The sequence below is a fragment of the Ovis canadensis genome, chromosome 1 (genome assembly GCF_042477335.2).
Source record: "Ovis canadensis isolate MfBH-ARS-UI-01 breed Bighorn chromosome 1, ARS-UI_OviCan_v2, whole genome shotgun sequence".
Classification (NCBI taxonomy): Eukaryota; Metazoa; Chordata; class Mammalia; order Artiodactyla; family Bovidae; genus Ovis; species Ovis canadensis.
Window position 1 is genome coordinate 93,808,968 of NC_091245.1, and position 16,900 is coordinate 93,825,867.

Below are 16,900 nucleotides of genomic sequence, written 5' to 3' on the forward strand. Positions count from 1 at the left end.
ATTAGATGTCTCAGTGCTCCAACAGTAAAGTGCACCCTATTCTTAATAAGTACCATAAGGACTGAGAGTCATCATAGGAGGGGTCTTCTCATCGCCATTAAGTAGTCATGTGACTTAGACACTTAATCTCTTTGCACCTCAGTTTCCCAACTCTAATTTGAAGAAACTGGGTTACTAAATTTTCTTTTAGAGCAAAATTAATCTATGATTCAAGCAATGTTTTAATAGAAACACTCTAATTTTTTTCTTCATTGAGAGAAACATGATCTATGTCACCATCATATGTGGAGCGTCTATTTATAGACGGATCAATGTCCAAGTTCAGGAAGAGCACCAAACATCTCAATACACGTTACGATTTAGTTTTGTTGTTGTTGTTTTAATTAGTTGCTTTCTGAGGAATTGAGTCCATTAAGATATTTTATGCTCAGCAAGTATGTTCATTATTTTTAGACAGTATGTTTAAAATAAAGGAGATAACTTTATTTGATACCTTTATTTATATGCAAAACAGCGCACCATTCATGAGATATGAAAAACTCGTCAGATAGAAACCAGATTATATCTATTTTCACTACAAAATATTGCATTATATAAAGCAACAGAGACACAAAAAAACCCTGAAAAGACTAAATTCTTTGGATAGCAGATGTGGTTCTTTTTTTTTTCCCTTATCTCTAAAATACACTCCTTGTTTTAAGAGTTTCACAGCTGAGAACATGAAACATTATCAGGCTACAGACTTTTCTTTTTGGTTGTCACAGAGGAAAGTAGTTCTGAATTCTTTTTTCTTTTTTTTTTTTAGGAAAATAACTTAATTTCCTAAAACCATCCCACACACAAACATCACACGCGCACACACACACAAAGAAGCTACTCTCCTTTTAAACGGTTCGCAAAGTACTTTTCAGACATAACTACGGATAAGGATAACAACGCTTACTTTTTAAAAAACTATAATAGTGAAGTGCTAGTGTTGCTGATCTCACAATAAAAGAACCAACAAACATCTTAATATATAAAATATGTTTAGAAACAGGGAGGTGTGGGAAATTTGTTATACAAGTGCAATATAATAAGAGCAAAAAGAAAGACCACAGTATAATCTCATCAAACACCGTAAAAAGTTAGACATAATTATTCCACAAGGAGAAAGTGTAAACACTTGACTATAAATAAATTGGCACAGAGTATCCAAAGTAAAATTATCACCACTCTGAAAAATAAATGTCTGAAAAAAATACTCTACTCCTTCTAACATAAATAAAAATAGGTTGTCTTTTTCTAACTGCACCTATGGGTCCACATGTTTAAGGTCACAAATAAATGTTTTTGGATATATAAAGGGGCACTTCGCCTGAAAAAGCAATCAGATATTAAATTTTCCATTTAAATATGGATTCTCCTGTCTCCAGTAGCATCAGACCTTGGGGTTAAAAATCTCACCAAACTCGAATCTCTCCACAGTGTCTGTCTGTTCTCAATGTGTCTTTTTAGCCTTACCAAATAGTCTAGGCTTGTCTGTTTCATTTGGATTCTATTATAGCCTTCCTTTTCACAGAGGAACAGAAAGTTTTCTGTGTTCCACCTTTCTGGGCCTTAAGTCTTTGCCCTGGAGGCGATTCCCTCCCCTCCCCTCCGAGTGTTTGGTGATTTGTCAATTAGAAAAAATAGCCAGATAGTCTAAAGATGAAAGCCCAGACTCTGAGCTTCTGCCCCTCATCCTTTCAAAACGTGAAGATCTGTGGGAGATGAACGCAGGAGAACTCAAAGTCTCCAGTGAGCTAAAGCAACAATCCCTAAAGGGATCCTAACACGCGGAGCGGAGGCCTGGAGGTCACTCGTCTGGGTGCCTCCAGGAGCTTCGCCTTGCCTGAAACGCACTCCTTGCAGGCCCCAGGACTCCCCAGACAACCCCACCCTTCTGGAGTCGGAAACCTTAGAGTCGCCCGGCGGACAGGAGAGAACACAGCGCGAGCCTCCTCCCGGGTCCGAGGCCCGGTGGCCGCTGTCCCGCAGGGCCGCCGCCTCCACCGCCATCCCCGCGGCGGCCGCCCCAGTGGGCCGCGTTTCCCCCTCTCCCGGCCAGGCGGCCCCTCGCCGCGACCCCGGCCCTAGACGTCCAGGACGTGGTTCAGATAGGAGATGTAGCAGATGGCCAGGCGCAGGATCTCGATCTTGGACAGCTTCTTGTCCGGGGGCAGCGTGGGCAGCAGTTTGCGGAGCTCGGCGAAGGCCAGGTTGAAGGCCTCCACGCGGATGCGCTCGCGGGTGGCGTGGGCCGAGCGGTACTTGGCGGTGGCGCGCCGGCGGCGGCGCTTCTCCTCGCGGCTCAGCTGCGGCGGGTGCGGGTAGAGCGCGGCCCGGCTGCCGCCCTTGCCGTCGGCCTCCTCCACCGGCTCCAGGTCCGACACGCTGCCCAGCACCTTGGCGTCTGCGCCGCCCAGCGACTCCGGATCCGAGTGCGCCGAGCTGGGGTGGTCCGAGTCGGCGGCTTGGTCCGGACTCAGCATCATTTTGGAGGCTGAGGGGGGTCAGAAAAGCGATCAGTGAAAGGAAATGGGGCGGGGGTCCTTCTTTGGATAGGAGCGAGAGCGGGCGGGGGCCCAACCCGCCGGGCTTCCGCGCGGCCCGGGCCAGCTTCCCGCGGCGCCCTGGCTCGCTCCCCCGAGCGGGTCCCGCGGGGAGGGAGCGCGCCGAGGCGGGCAGACCCGAGGGCCTAGACCCGAGCCTCCGCCTGGCGCAGGAGCCGGAGAGGCCTCGCCCTGGCCCAGGCCGCATCCCGGGCCTGATCCCGCGGCCTCCGGGAGGCTGAGACTGGCCTGCGGGCCTGCTCCGGGGAACCGCCGCCGGCCTGCGAGGCCGCCACTGGGTTTTGTGCTTCCTTTGACTAAATGCAACTCGGCCATTCCGCCTGCCTCACTTCTTCTCCGACCCTGGCAAACGAATGAATCCGAACGACGAATCCACCTGGGTTTTGCTAGGGCACGGGGAGACACGAAGCGCGCTTCCCCCCCAGAGGGCCTGGGGCGAAGCCGCGGGAGAGCCGGGCGCCCGCGGGCCTCGAGCGGGCCTGGGGCAAGGGGCGTCCGGGGTTTCAGAGGAACTCAGCCCTGAGCACAGACGGCCCGGAGTGGGAAGGCTTCCCGTACCCCCCGCTCTTTTCGCAATAATCAAGAGACGACGGAACCAACGTGAAGGCTCCTTTCAATAGCAAATGGACTCTTATGCCCTCGCAGGCTCCCGAAGCACCATCTGTCACACAGACAGCTACACACTTCGGGGACCTAGGGACGCGGCGACGTGGGATAAGACAATGCGCCCGCAGTCTGCCGACCACCTCCCAGGAAAAGGTCGGCGGCCGGGTGGCTGCAGGAGGAGAGAAAGGAGGGAAGGCATCGGCCGGGGGGCGGGGGGAGTCGGGGGGAGGCGGGCACCGCGCCTTCTGCCCCGGCCCGAGCTGCAACCCCAGCCAGCAAAGTTCGGTGCTCCGGGGCGGACAGTCGGAAGCCCGCTGCGGTCCCCGAGGCCGAGGTAGTCTGGCCTCAGATTCCTCTAAGGATGTGCTCGTAGAAAGGCCGCTGTGCCCGGCTCCTCCTGGGGGCCTGGAGGACCAGCCCCGATTGCTCGCCTAATGGGATAGGGTCGCTCCCAGCCTTGGGGCTTCAGGGAAATTCGGGCTTCGAGAAAGGGTCCGGCAGGCAGGGAAGGCACCTGCTGGGGCTATGCGCACCGATCGCGGGCGGCGGGAGGGCGGACCAGGCTGCCAGCCCCGGGCCCCGCGTGTGCGGCTGGGCAGGAGGGGTGCTAGCCGGGGAATAGGTCGCGTCTGCAACGTGCGGGTTTGCTACTAGACAAAAGCTGGGGCTGTGCGATCTGCTCCCAGCGATCTGCTTCCAGCATGGCACTTGCTTAGTTAGGTGCGAATTTAGCTCTAAGGCGGCTTTCATTTCCCTACGAGGAAAACAAGTCCTCTAAGGCAAAATAAAAACAAACGCTCCAAGTGAATTACATGTGACTCTTCGGGCTTTTCACGTACACGTTTATAGGGAGAACAGCTTGCAGCTACACCTTCGCCTTGAGAGGGTATAAATAAGTAGGCGAGTAATGGAAAATTACAATAAACCACCGCATAGTTGTAGATCGGATGAAAAGTTCCTGGGTTGCCCTCAAAGCATGTTAAATTCTTCTCCAGGTGTCTTTTAAAAATATTCATATACAGTATGTCGTATATGCATTTTGTTTTTTTCAGGCATTCATGAAATACTCTATAAATGCGATATGCATAATCTAACTTAGTTCCAAGCTGGGAAAAAAAGCGTTTAAAGGAGGCTTACCTTGTAAAAGCCCTTTCGATAATCTTTTCTCCAATCTTTTAGAGTTAAAATCCCAGGGAATAGCAGGGAGAAATTCCGAAATATATTAAAAGCAGCAAATATTTATTACATTCAAAAATGAAAAAGCAGCTGTCATCTCGCTGGTGTCCACAGCGAGGGACGGTATGAATGATTGTTCACTTAGTTGATAGATCAAAAAAAACGCCTTTTCCTTTTAATTGTTCTCAAACATTTCGGGAAATTCGTTGTTGTTGTTTTTGTTGTTGTTTTTTTAAACGATGTGTTGAAAAGTCTCTTGCCTCTTTTCCTCTTCTGGGTCTCTATAAATAACAAAAGAGATGCAGAGATAAACACAATCACATCAAAGGACTGATTCCTCCACTTTCTAATAGCGGAAGAATCAATAAGAAAGATGGTTAAGATAAGATTCCGCTCCTGTGAGGAGGACTCTTTTCCTTCCTTAATACGGCTGAGCAGAAACTGGGGAGTGCAAAGCAGAGATGCGATCTTGCTCAGAAGTGATTTTTTTTTTTTTTTTTAGATAAGGCTTTGTTCAGCTGATGTCTCCCCAGTTCCCAGGAACACAATACTGTAACTCGGGGCTAAGCTTGCCTCTTCCTCTTCCCTCCTTTACTTGTATGTTGTATAAACAGACACCTATTTCCAGTTTCAAAGTCTTTCAAGGCTTGGTTACATCGTCCACCCCCCACCCCCTCCCTTCTTTACCTTGTAGCAAAATATATAGAGTCAGTGGCTTGGAGATGCTTGGAGAAAGGTTGGTGAAAAGTGAACGTCTCCCGGAGTACCAGTGACAGGGAAGCAGAGAAAGAGGCGAGAGGGTGGGAGAGCCAGAGCAAAGAGACAGAGATGCGTGTGTGGCTTCTTGGCTCTCTTGGTACCAATTGATTCAGCCTGGAGACGGTGGAAGAGATAAAGGCTTAAGAAGGGGGATGGAATTTTTTTCCCTAAATTGATATTTAATGGGAAATCCTATTGGACAGAAACCTGGACATGAGTCACTTAATTGGACTTGACATCTGTCACAGTGTGGGAGTTTTCACAGCCCAAATATTTTAGCAGATCAGATTCCCACTGAATCTGTGCCATAAAATATAACAGTTGAAAGCAGTCCGTGATAGAAATCTTAGCCTCTAATCAGAATCTCTAGCCATAACCAGGCTATTTCTCTTTTTCAGATTATTGATGCAATGTAGCTAAGTGCAAATAAGCAACATACTGACTATGGAAAAATTCTCCTGGCATATTATAAAACTAGCATCCTCCCTTACAATTTAGGATAATGTTTCCATGTCCTGAACATGGAAATATATATTATATATGGTGCTACAATAAACATAGATTTGCAATGACTAACATTTATTAGTGATCATTTACATTTTAAAAGACACTTCAACAAGGTTTGATTAAGCATATTCATGTTTTTGAGAGATATTCTGTCACTGGACTAATTTTCCCGTATGATTTTAAAAAAAGAAAAAAGAAAACCTTTCAATAGATTAAGTCATTGGTGAAACTGAGAACAGAATCCAGGTATTGTTATTTCGGGGATCATTATGTGAGATGATTCTACTTTTCTAAATATGTTTGTTTTTCTCTTCACCCACTCATTAATTCAGCTTAAAATATGGCATGTTACATGTGTTGATTATTGCAGTTCATCGTTGCTTATTTTAACATGTGAATATTCAGCTGTGTGGCAGTGCACTGGGCCAAGATGTAAACACTCACAAATCATCAGTGTATTCCAGCACATAATACTTTTGCCTCACATGACCCCACAGCCCTGAATTTATATACTTTATGACAAAAGAGAAATTCTACTTCAACTATTTGGTCACTTTGTAGAGATACTGTAATTCACCATCAATTACATATTATTTGGAATCATTTTAGCTCTTTTGATTGTGTAAGTTTAAAAGAAATAGAGTATTGCAGTCTTACCCCTCATCTCTCCAATCCCTGAGGCAGCATTTGTGGAAACAGGAGTCCTCACTTTCCCTCTGTGATCAATTTTGCCTTAAAAATGGGATCTATTGTCAAGAGAGGGGGGGTGATCATCCCATTCCTGGGTGTGATCCTCTGAGTTCCTCATGGCTGTCACCATTCCTGTTTGCCTTTGCAAACATTTTTCATCCTCTGGGAGATTCCTAGACCAGAATAGGGTGGAGTGGGGTCAGGGGGGCGGGGAGCACAAAGTGCCTCCACAGAAAGTGGGCACCAGCCATTTCCAGCCTTGCCTCTGCCAGCCCCAGTACAGAATTAAAGTTATATACTCTAGGACATTTAAGTGAAGGCAGGAACTGGCCACATTTGGGTAGGAATGGAAACAGGTGAGTGTATAAATTCCCAAGACAGTGAAGATGAAAGGAGAAGGGAGGTTTCCCCAGTCTGGCTAGGAACAGCCAACACTAAACTTTCACACATAATCATAAGTGTACAAACAGTTATACACCTACAGATACTGGTACTCTTCACCTCCCCCCGGGCCCCATCTCTCACACAAGTGGTGGGCTCTTATCAGACTCTTGCACATTCAGACTGATAGATAGAAAACCTGGTGGGTCTAATCACCGTAGCCCATGAGGCAACTCATGTTAGAGTGGGAAACAATTGGTATCTCTGGATACCCCAGTGTTGGGCGGAGGAAGGAGAAATGGGGCGATCAAGGCAGGCCAGATTCTGTTGTAGCGTGTGTGGATCCAAACACACTTTCTTTTGTCTTCAGGCTTTCTTCTTCCACACTTACAGTTGGCGTGTGCATAGCTTCACACATGAGTAAGCCCATATAAACAGGTACACACTCAGATTCATATACAACCATGCCTAGACATACCTTCATGGTCATAAACACGAATTCACACTTGCATACACTCATTCTTTCTTCCAGGAAAGCCCCCCACCCCTCTCCTACCACCACCTTCATCTTTTCTAAGACACCCCTGGCACAGATGGCCCCACCTTCTGTGCTCTATAAGCGCTCTTTTCATATCTCGCTTAGAGACTACACACTGTGTTGCCAGGACTCTTGGTTTCTATGCCTGGGGCTCTCACTAGTCTGTGATGCTTCCAGGGAGGACCAGCACCCTTGTCTGAGACAAGGTGACAATGATTTGACTCCCTGGGTACAGAGGCACCCAGGATGTCTGTAACACAGGAACACTTCCTCCAAAAGACACCTATGGTTTCAGTTGTACCCGTTTTCTCTCCTATAATAGTGAGGATAACAATCCTGTCCAACTCACTTCACAGACTGGTAACGAAACTCACTGTATGTAAAGCTATTTTATAAAATACTAAGCACCAGACAAAGTAAGATATTATGAATTATTTCCCCTAATACTAAATAATATTATTAAATCAGTGGGGAGGTGGTAAGCAGTGATTAAAAAAAAAAATAACTTCCTGGCCCTATCATATGCCAGCCAGGTGAATTTAAGGAAGTTATGTAACCTTTCTGGACCTCAGTGTTCTATCTGTAAAATGGGATTAACAAAATTATGTCATGTTATATATTTTTTCCAAAGATGAGTGAGATAATGTGTGTAAAGCACTTAAACTAATGCTGAGTTTATTTAGTCTTTAACTTATAAATATATATTTATATTGTTTGGTCATTGTATTGTTGTCCAGTTGCTCATTCGTGTCCCACTCTTTGCAATCCCATGGACTGCAGTACGCCAGGCTTCCCTTCAGAGGAGTTGGTCCTTCAACGTCTCTCGAAGCTTGCTCAAACTCATGTCCATTGAGTCAGTGATGCCATCCAACCATCTCATCCTCTGTTGCCCCTTCTCCTCCTGCCCTCAATCTTTCCTGGCATCAGGGTCTTTTCCAGTGAGTTGGCTCTTATCATCAGGTGGCCAAAGTAGCTTCAGCTTTAGCATCAGTCCTCCCAAATATGTAATATTTAATTTACTGTCATGCTAAATAAATGTTAATATTGTTAATATTATTACTATTATTCAATATAAATATGTGTACAAATACATATTGAGAACAAGAAATATAAACGAAGTTACATGAAATATACACATATCCCGTATACTCACTCAGATTGTGTGTATCTGTATGTGTATGTTTGTGTGTGTATATATACATATACATATGGCAACTAACCTAGAGTGATCACTTTTCATGTATCCAACATAGGTCAAGGGACTTTATGTGTATTAATTCATTTATCTTCACCACAAAGCCATGAGGTAGGCCCTGTTGCACGCAAGGAAACTGGGACACAGAGAACTAGTCTATTCAAGGTCACATAGTTAACAAATTGTAAGGCCAAGATTTAGACTCAGGTCACAAAGAGTCGGACACGACTGAGCGACTGAACTGAACTGAGCTGAACTGGAGTACATATTCAGAAACTGCAACCACTATGCATTATTGCTTCTACGGTTATGGTTTTCTACACTAAGATACTCATACAGAAGAATTATTCACCAAAAGAAATGTATATTTTGAGAGAGAAATGTATATACACACAAGGATCATATATAAATTACTATATTTTGCATCCAGAGGTAGTCAGAGAGTCACAGTAATTTTTAAAAACTTATTGTGCATCTAACATTGTGCCAGACACTGTGAGACTACAAAGGCTTTATAATTATTTGTTAATTTCACTAGACAGCTATTTCCAATCTATTTTCTTAAATTTTGCACCCCATCAGTAAAAATTTTCAGCATACATATCCAGGGTATGTATGTTCATTATTAACAAACTTTATACATGTAATAGTGTAGCATATTTTGTAACTATAAGCATATGCAAAAAAGACATTTTAAGACTGATAATTTTACTCATTAGCATATAAAAACCTCTAGCAGCATACTATTGGTAATAGATAGTTTTAAGAGCAATAAGCTTTATTTTACTATAGTTATTGGTTAACCCTTTGTGATAACATGACTTGATCTGATTTGAAGTTCAACTTCTTTAGAGTCTGGTTTTTATGGCTAATATGGCAGAAAAAGATACAAAATACAAAATTCAAAGACCCCAATAATATAAAAATTCAAAGACCCAAATTTAAGTTCATTATTGGTTGTGCTAACTAAATTATGATTCTCATTTTTCTACCTGACCTATCAAATATGCCAGAGTGGAAGTAAAAGTTGCTCAGTCGTGTCCAGCTCTTTGTGACCCAGCTATTCACTCTTTGTGAATTCATGGAATTCTCCAGGCCAGAATACTGAAGTGGATAGCCATTCCCTTCTCCAGGGGACCTTCCCAACCCAGGGATCAAACCCAGTTCTCCCGCATCGCAGGCAGATTCTTTACCAGCTAGCCACCAGGGAAGCCCAAGAATACTGGAGTGGGTAGCCTATCCCTTCTCCAGGGGCTCTTCCGGACCCAGGAATCTAACCGAGGTCTCCTGCACTGCAGGCGGATTCTTTAGCAACTGAGCTAGCAGGGAAGCCCTAAATATGCCAAAGTTTTGTTGAAATTTGATTAGCAAATTTCTTTCTACTATGAATTATTCTTTTTTAACAAATGGGTTCAAAGCCCTGAATCTTTTTATTTGGAAAATACTTCAACAGTTTGGGAATTCCTATTTCCAAGTGTTCTGTGTTCAAATACAAGAGATTTGGGGCTTATCTGATGGCTCAGCCAGTAAAGAATCTGTCTGCAATGAAGGAGACACAGGAGACACGGATTCAATTCCTGAGTCAGGAAGATCCCCTGGAGGAGGAAATGGCAACCCACTCCAGTATTCTTGCCTGGAGAATCCCCATAGACAGAGGAGCCTGGTGGGCTACAGTCCATGGGGTGGCAAAGAGTTGGACACGACCGAGTGACTAAGCACACAGCACACAGCAAGCTATTGACAGCTCTTTGTCATCAAAGAAAAACGAAGTTGGAACACTAACCTTAAAGTCAAATAATTCTTTGACTGTTTTGCCATGTGCTAGCCAGCGTATCTCATTGTGGGGCAGCAGAATATATGCTCTCTTCCAGTTTCCTATATTGCAAAGATTCAACTGTAGTTTAATGGCCTCCTATTTCTAATAATTACTTGGCTCTATCTTGTGCCCTTCTGTTCCAACTTCCTTACAGAAAAGTCTTGCATAGGAATTATTTAGTGAATCAATTTTGTTTGTGATAGAATCTTTGGCCCCAGACCCTATATTTATTTGAGTTAAAGCAGCCATATTCTTAGTGGTTACACCTCTACAATTTTTCCATAAGTAATTGTTTTATTAAAGATCATTTTAGTGGTGAGTGTATCTTCTCCCCTACATTTTACCTTTAATGCCCTCTTAAAAAAGAGAAGCTTTTCACGTATTTCATTATTGAAACAGAATTTGTAAAGTACCATGGCTGAAGCATGTTGGAAATAGCTGCTGTTCTTTCATCCAACTAAGTAGCAAACTTCCAACACCACATAAATTGTTTTAATAGTTGTTTCTTCACATCTTCAGCAATGTTTCTCAAGTGTCCATCAAAGGAATTTGCCAGTATGGGAATGCATTTCAAGTCTGTCACCCTGTTAGCTTCTGTGTACTCTTTCAGCCATTTCATGCAGTATGTGGCTTTTGCTATAAAGTAAAAAACCTCAAAAGAGACTTCTAAACTTTTATCATTATATTGAGTGAAATGTTTAAAAGTAGTAGATCTTGAGTATGGCAGGATTTTAAACATCCCTGAAAAAACTCAAGAGGTTTGCATTCAGGTTTTGGATGCTTTCTTTTTCTTTTTTTTTTTTTTTCAGTCAGTTCATTTAAGTATAGTTTTTATAGCATAAAATTCCCCCTTCAAACATGTTCAGTTCTATGAATTTGACAAATGTTACATTCATGTAACCATCACAAAGTACATAGCATTTTCACCCCCCTAAAAAGTTCCCTGTACCCCTTAGTAGCCAATCCCTTTATCCACACCTAGTCTCAGGCAGCTAGAATCTGATTTCTGTTCCTGTAGTTTTGCCTTTTCTAGATGACATAAAAATGGAATCATAGTATGTAAACTTTTGAGCCTGGCATCTTTCTCTTAGCATAAAGCTTTTGAGATCCATCCAGTTGCTGGGTGTATCAGATGTCCTCTCCTTACTATGCAGTAGTGCATGGTATGCATGGAACACAATTTATCCATTCATAAGACCTTTGAGTTTTTCCAGTTAGATATTAAGAATATAGCTAACAATCTGGTGTAACTGTGCACAGACAGGTACTTATGAGGGCATAAGTACACAGTTCTGGGTAAACAGCTAGAGGTGAGATTGTTAGCATGTATGGCGAGTGTTGGCTAAGCGTTATTAGAAACTGCCACCTGTTTTAGAAGGTAGCTGTACCATCTGCATTTTCACCAGCAACACTGTCGTTGTTCCACAACTTCCCCATGTTTGTTATTGTAACTTTAAAGAACATATTTTAAGCCATTGTAACAGGTGTCTTGTGGTATCTCACTGTAATTTTATTTTGTATTGACCCCCTTTTAGCTTTATTGAGATATATAATGTTTGTATTTAATAAATGGCATGCATTTAGAGTGTACATGAGTTTAGGCATATATGTACAACCCTGAAATCACCACCACAATCAAGATGGTGAACATATCCATCATAATCTTTGTAGCCCATCTCCTCTCATTGTCCCTTCTCCTCCCATGGAGAAGCTTTGGTCTACTTTCTGTAACTAGCGATTGTTTTGCATTTTTAGAATTTTGTATAAGTAGAATCATATCCTATGTTCTCTTTTTTGTTTACCTTCTTTCAATCTCAGTTATTCTTTTGAGATTCATCCATGTTGTTGCCTGTATCAAAGTCTGTCCCTTTTTTTCTTTCCTTTTTTTTGTTAAAGTGAAAGCAGGTTTATTGAGAAAGAACCACATTCCATAGGCAGAATGTGGGCCTTCACAGAAGGCGAGAACAGCCAAATCTATTCCTTGATACTACAGAGAAGTACTCATTTTACTGTTTCCAGGGAATTTCCTGGTGGTCCAGTGGGTTAGAACTCCATCTTTCTACTGCAGGGGGCACCAGTTTGATCCCTGATTGGGAAACTGCTGCTGCTACTGCTGCTAAGTCGCTTCAGTCGTGTCCAACTCTGTGCATCCCTATAGGCGGCAGCCCAACAGGGTCCCCGTCCCTGGGATTCTCCAGGCAAGAACACTGGAGTTCCCCGGCGCCGCTCGTGGGGGGCCCAAGTCCTTCTGATCGAGGCCCAAAAAAACAAAACAAAACAAACAAACAAAAAAAAAGAACACTGGAGTGGGTTGCCATTTCCTTCTCCAGTGCATGAAAGTGAAGTCGCTCAGCCGTGTCCGACTCTTCAAGACCCCACGGACTGCAGCCTACCAGGTTCCTCTGTTCATGGGATTTTCCAGGCAAGAGTATTGGAGTGGGGTGCCATCGCCTTCTCCGGATTGGGAAACTAAGATCCTGCAAACCACACAGTATGACCAAAACTCATTTTATCATTTCCAGAACTCTTTAGATAATTTTGTAGATATAAGTTCCTGTCTGGTAATGTGTTTCTTTTGCCTGGAGAACACCCTTTACTTTGATTACAGAGCAGGTCAGTTGGCACCAAATTTTCTCACCTACTATTTTTCTGAAAATGTCTTTATTTTCCTTTTGTTTTTAAAATATTTACTCTGGGTATAGAATTCTAAGTTGGTAGTTGTTTTCTTTTTTTTTTTTTTCTTTCTATACCTTAAAAACATACTTCATTTCTTTCTGCCTACATAGTTTCTGATGAGAAGTTTGCCTTAATACTTATCTTTGTTTTCCTATATATAATGTGTTCCTCTTCTCCCACAGCTGTCATTGAAATTTTTTCTAGATTTTATATTTTCATCAGGTTGACTATGATGCATCTAGGTGTGTGTAAGGTATTTGTTTGTTTATTTGGCAAATATCCTCTGTGGGGTTGTCTGGGCTCTTTGGAATAGTGAGTTACTGTCTTCATTATTTTGGGGAACTTTTTGGCCATTATGTTTTCAAATAACTTTTCTGCCTCATTAACAGCAGCTGTGCCAGGTCGGGAGGGGTGGTGGTGAGGAGATACCCCTCGTCCAAGGTAAGGAGCAGCAGTTGCTCTTTGCTGGAGCAGCCGTGAAAAGATACCCCACATCCAAGGTAAGAGAAACACAAGTAAGATGGTAGGTGTTGCAAGATGACAGACACACTGAAACCATAATCCCAGAAAACTAGTCAATCTAATCACACTAGGACCACAGCCTTGTCTAACTCAATGAAACAGCCATGCCCTGTGGGGCCACCCAAGACGGGTGGGTCAAGGTGGAGAGGTCTGACAGAATGCGGTCCACTGGCGAAGGGAATGGCAAACCACTTCAGTATTCTTGCCTTGAGAACCCCATGAAGAGTATGAAAAGGCAAAATGATAGGATACTGAAAGATGAACTCCCCAGGTCAGTAGGTGCCCAATATGCTACTGGAGATCAGTGGAGAAATAACTCCAGAAAGAATAAAGGGATGGAGCCAAAGCAAAAACAGTACCCAGTTGTGGATGTGACTGATGATAGAAGCAAGGTCCGATGCTGTAAACGGCAATATTGCATAGGAACCTGGAATGTCAGGTCCATAAATCAAGGCAAATTGGAAGTGGTCAAACAGGAGATGGCAAGAGTGAACGTCGACATTCTAGGAATCAGTGAACTAAAATGGACTGGAATGGGTGAATTTAACTTAGATGACCATTATATCTACTATTGTGGGCAGGAATCCCTCAGAAGAAATGGAGTAGCCATTATGGTCAACAGAAGAGTCTGAAATGCAGTACTTGGACGCAATCTCAAACACGACAGGATGATCTCTGTTCGTTTCCAAGGCAAACCATTCAATATGACAGTAATCCAAGTCTATGCCCCAACCAGTGATGCTGAAGAAGCTGAAGTTGAACGGTTCTATGAAGACCTACAAGACCTTTTAGAACTAACACCCAAAAAAGATGTCCTTTTCATTATAGGGGACTAGAATGCAAATGTAGGAAGTCAAGAAACACCTGGAGTAACAGGCAAATTTGGCCTTGGAATGCAGAATGAAGCAGGGCAAAGACTGATAGAGTTTTGCCAAGAAAATGCACTGGTCATAGCAAACACCCTCTTCCAACAACACAAGAGAAGACTCTACACATGGACATTATGAGATGGTCAACACCAAAATCAGAATGATTATATTCTTTGCAGCCAAAGATGGAGAAGCTCTATATAGTCAACAAAAACAAGACCAGGAGCTGACTGTGGCTCAGATCATGAACTCTTTATTGCCAAATTCAGACTTAAATTGAAGAAAGTAGGGAAAACCACTAGACAATTCAGGTATGACCTAAATCAAATCCCTTATGATTATACAGTGGAAGTGAGAAATAGATTTAAGGGCTTAGATCTGATAGATAGAGTGCCTGATGAACTATGGACGGAGGTTCGTGACATTGTACAGGAGACAGGGATCAAGACCATCCCCATGGAAAAAGAAATACAAAAAAAGCAAAATGGCTGTCTGAGGAGGCCTTACAAATAGCTGTGGAAAGAAGAGAGGCGAAAAGCAAAGGAGAAAAGGAAAGATATAAACATCTGAATGCAGAGTTCCAAGAATAGCAAGAAGAGATAAGAGAGCCTTCCTCAGCAATCAATGCAAAGAAATAGAGGAAAAGAACAGAATGGGAAAGAGTAGAGATCTCTTTAAGAAAATTAGAGATACCAAGGGAACATTTCATGCAAAACTGGGCTCAATAAAGGACAGAAATGGTATAGACCTAACAGAAGCAGAAGATATTAAGAAGAGGTGGCAAGAATACACAGAAGAACTATACGAAAAAAGATCTTCATGACCAAGATAATCACGATGGTGTGATCACTCACCTAGAGCCAGACATCCTGGAATGTGAAGTCAAGTGGGCCTTAGAAAGCACCACTATGAACAAAGCTAGTGGAGTTGATGGAATTCCAGTTGAGCCATTTCAAATCCTGAAAGATGATGCTGTGAAAGTGCTGCACTCAATATGCCAGAAAATTTGGAAAACTCAGCAGTGGCCAAAGGACTGGAAAAGGTCAGTTTTCATTCCAATCCCAAAGAAAGGCAATGCCAAAGAATGCTAAAACTACTGCTCAATTGCACTCATCTCACACGCTAGTAAAGTAATGCTCAAAATTCTCCAAGCCAGGCTTCAGCAATACGTGAACCATGAACTTCCAGATGTTCAAGCTGGATTTAAAAAAGGCAGAGGAACCAGAGATCAAATTGCCAACATGTGCTGGATCATTGAAAAAGCAAGAGAGTTCCAGAAAGACATCTATTTCTGCTTTATTGACCATGCCAAAGCCTTTGACTGTGTGGATCACAATAAACTGTGGAAAATTCTGAAAGAGATGGCAATACCAGAGCACCTGACCTGCCTCTTGAGAATCCTATATGCAGGTCAGGAAGCAACAGTTAGAACTGGACATGGAACAATAGACTGGTTCCAAATAGGAAAAGGAGTACGTCAAGGCTGTATATTGTCACCCTGCTTATTTAGCTTATATGCAGAGTACATCATGAGAAATGCTGGGCTGGATGAAGCACAATCTGGAATCAAGATTGCTGGGAGAAATATCAATAACCTCAGATATGCAGATGACACCACCCTTATGGCAGAAAGTGAAGAAGAACTAAAGAGCCTCTTGATGAAAGTGATAGAGGAGAGTGAAAAAGTTGGCTTAAAGCTCAACATTCAGAAAACAAAGATCATGGCATCTGGTCCCATCACTTCATGGCAAATAGATGGGGAAACAATGGAAACAGTGTCAGAGTTTATTTTGGGGGGCTCCAAAATCACGGCAGATGGTGACTGCAGCCATGAAATTAAAAGGTGGTTACTCCTTGGAAGGAAAGTTATGACCAACCTAGACAGCATATTGAAAAGCAGAGATATTACTATGCCAACAAAGGTCCATCTATCAAGGCTATGGTTTTTCCAGTGGTCATGTATGGATGTGAGAGTTGGACTGTGAGGAAAGCTGAGCACCAAAGAATTGATGCTTTTGAACGGTGGTGTTGGAGAGACTCTTGAGAATCCCTTGGCCTGCAAGAAGATCCAGCCAGTCTATCGTAAAGAAAATCAGTCCTGAAATACATTGGAAGGACTGATGTTGAAGCTGAAACTCCAATACGTAGGCCACCTGATGCGAAGAGCTGACTCATTTGAAAAGACTCTGGTGCTGCGAGGGATTAGGGGCAGGAGGAGAAGGGGATGACAGAGGATGAGATGGTTGGATGGCATCACTAACTCAATGACATGAGTTTGGGTAAACTCTGGGAGTTGGTGATGGACAGGGGGTGGCCTGGTGTGCTGCGGTTCATGGGGTCGCAAAGAGTCGAACACGACTGAGCAACTGAACTGAACTGAACCATTCTCTTATCCTCCTGGGACTCCAAACACAAGTATGTTATAATGTTTAATACTGTTCTAGCTCTTTTGGATGCTCTGTTATCTTGCTGTTAGTGTCCTTGTTTTATTCTTCTTTCACTTTGGATTTTTGTTCAGATAATTTCTATTGACAGATCTTCAAATTAAGTGATTCTCTCAGCTGGTTCGTC

The 16,900-nt window shown here is 43.2% G+C and overlaps 1 protein-coding gene across 1 annotated transcript; it reads right to left on the bottom strand.

Annotated features, from left to right (window-relative positions):
• Nucleotides 1–604: 604 nt before the first annotated feature.
• NHLH2 (nescient helix-loop-helix 2) lies at nt 605–2,661 on the bottom strand. Its single transcript, XM_069571120.1, has one exon. It carries the CDS (start codon nt 2,514–2,516, stop codon nt 2,115–2,117), a length of 402 nt encoding a protein of 133 aa, XP_069427221.1. The 5' UTR covers nt 2,517–2,661; the 3' UTR covers nt 605–2,114.
• Nucleotides 2,662–16,900: the final 14,239 nt, after the last annotated feature.

Coding starts and splice junctions, on each gene's coding strand:
- NHLH2 (XM_069571120.1), bottom strand. CDS start 2,516: ATGATGCTGAGTCCGGACCAAGCCGCCGACTCGGACCACCCCAGCTCG.